Consider the following 1162-nt stretch of genomic DNA (forward strand, 5'->3'; position numbering starts at 1 on the left):
GCCCTGAGGTACTACGGGATGCTGTGGGATACTAAAGGATGCCATGGGGTGCTGTGGGGTACCATGGGATGTTCTGGGATACTGAAGGATGCTGTGGGATACTGAAGGATGCCGTGGGGTACCGAAGGATGCCGTGGGGTGCTGCAGGGTACTGTGGGGTGCTGTGGGGTACCATGGGATGTTCTGGGATACTGAAGGATGCTGTGGGGTACCAGAGGATGCCGTGGGGTGCTGTAGGGCACCGTGGGGTACTGAAGGATGCTGTGGGGTACTGAAGGATGCCATGGGGTACCGAAGGATGCCGTGGGGTACCAAAGGATGCTGTGGGGTGCTGTGGGGTACCGTGGGGTGCCACAGGCTGCCAGGCTCCACGCCGTGCCCCTCTCCCCCCTGCAGAACGGCCCTTTGCCGCTGAAGTACCGCGTCCAACCTGCCTGCAAGAGGCTCAAGCTATCCCAAGCAGCCACGTCCGAGTGCACCAACACCAGCGGCGCCTCCGAGTGCGAATCGGTCAGCGACAAAGCTCACAGCCCTGCCACGCTGCCTGCCACCTCCTCCTCCCTGCCCAGCCCGGGCACCCCATCCCACGGCTCCCCCAGCTCCACCACGGGCACTGGTGCCAGCCCTGCCCTCAACGGCACCTCGAACTGCCACCCACCGGGGCCGCAAAACGACTGTCAACGGCAGCACAGCCTCAGCCTTGACCTAAAGCTCAGCCCACAGGGACTCCTGGCTGGGTTTTCTATATAGAAATTATATATAGACCTCTATAAATATATATGTGTACATAGGGAGAAGAACAACAAAAAAAAAAACCAAACGAAAAAGGAATTATACATACTTATTTTCTATGGAGCGAGCAGATTAATTTAAAAATGCAAATAAGACACAGAAATGTGGGGGAATATTTTTTAATGGGGTTTTTTTGGGTTTGGGGTGGGGTTTTTTTTGGGGGGGTGGGGAGAGGGTTTAAAGTTTGGTTTTTAACTAATGGAAGCTGCATGCCAGAGCTGGGAGCCACACAAGTGCTGCCACAGTCCCTGCTTGGTTTGCTCTAACACTTTTCCCTCTCCTCCTCATCCCTCTCCACTCGTGCCCACCCGGAGTGAGATGGGGCCGTGAGTGGGAACTCCTGGCTGCACAGGTAAGGGCCAAGCACAGG

At 56.2% G+C, this 1162-nt stretch overlaps 1 protein-coding gene across 1 annotated transcript in view; it reads left to right on the plus strand.

Moving 5' to 3' along the window:
- Window positions 1–750, plus strand: part of PCGF2 (polycomb group ring finger 2) — a 7264-nt gene extending 6514 nt beyond the window's left edge. Inside the window, exon 9 of the mRNA XM_009080075.1 lies at window positions 397–750. Within this exon, the coding sequence (XP_009078323.1) occupies window positions 397–750 (354 nt within the window). The remainder of the gene's footprint in view (window positions 1–396) is intronic.
- Window positions 751–1162: the final 412 nt, after the last annotated feature.

The sequence above is a fragment of the Acanthisitta chloris genome, unplaced genomic scaffold (assembly GCF_000695815.1).
Source record: "Acanthisitta chloris isolate BGI_N310 unplaced genomic scaffold, ASM69581v1 scaffold6128, whole genome shotgun sequence".
Classification (NCBI taxonomy): Eukaryota; Metazoa; Chordata; class Aves; order Passeriformes; family Acanthisittidae; genus Acanthisitta; species Acanthisitta chloris.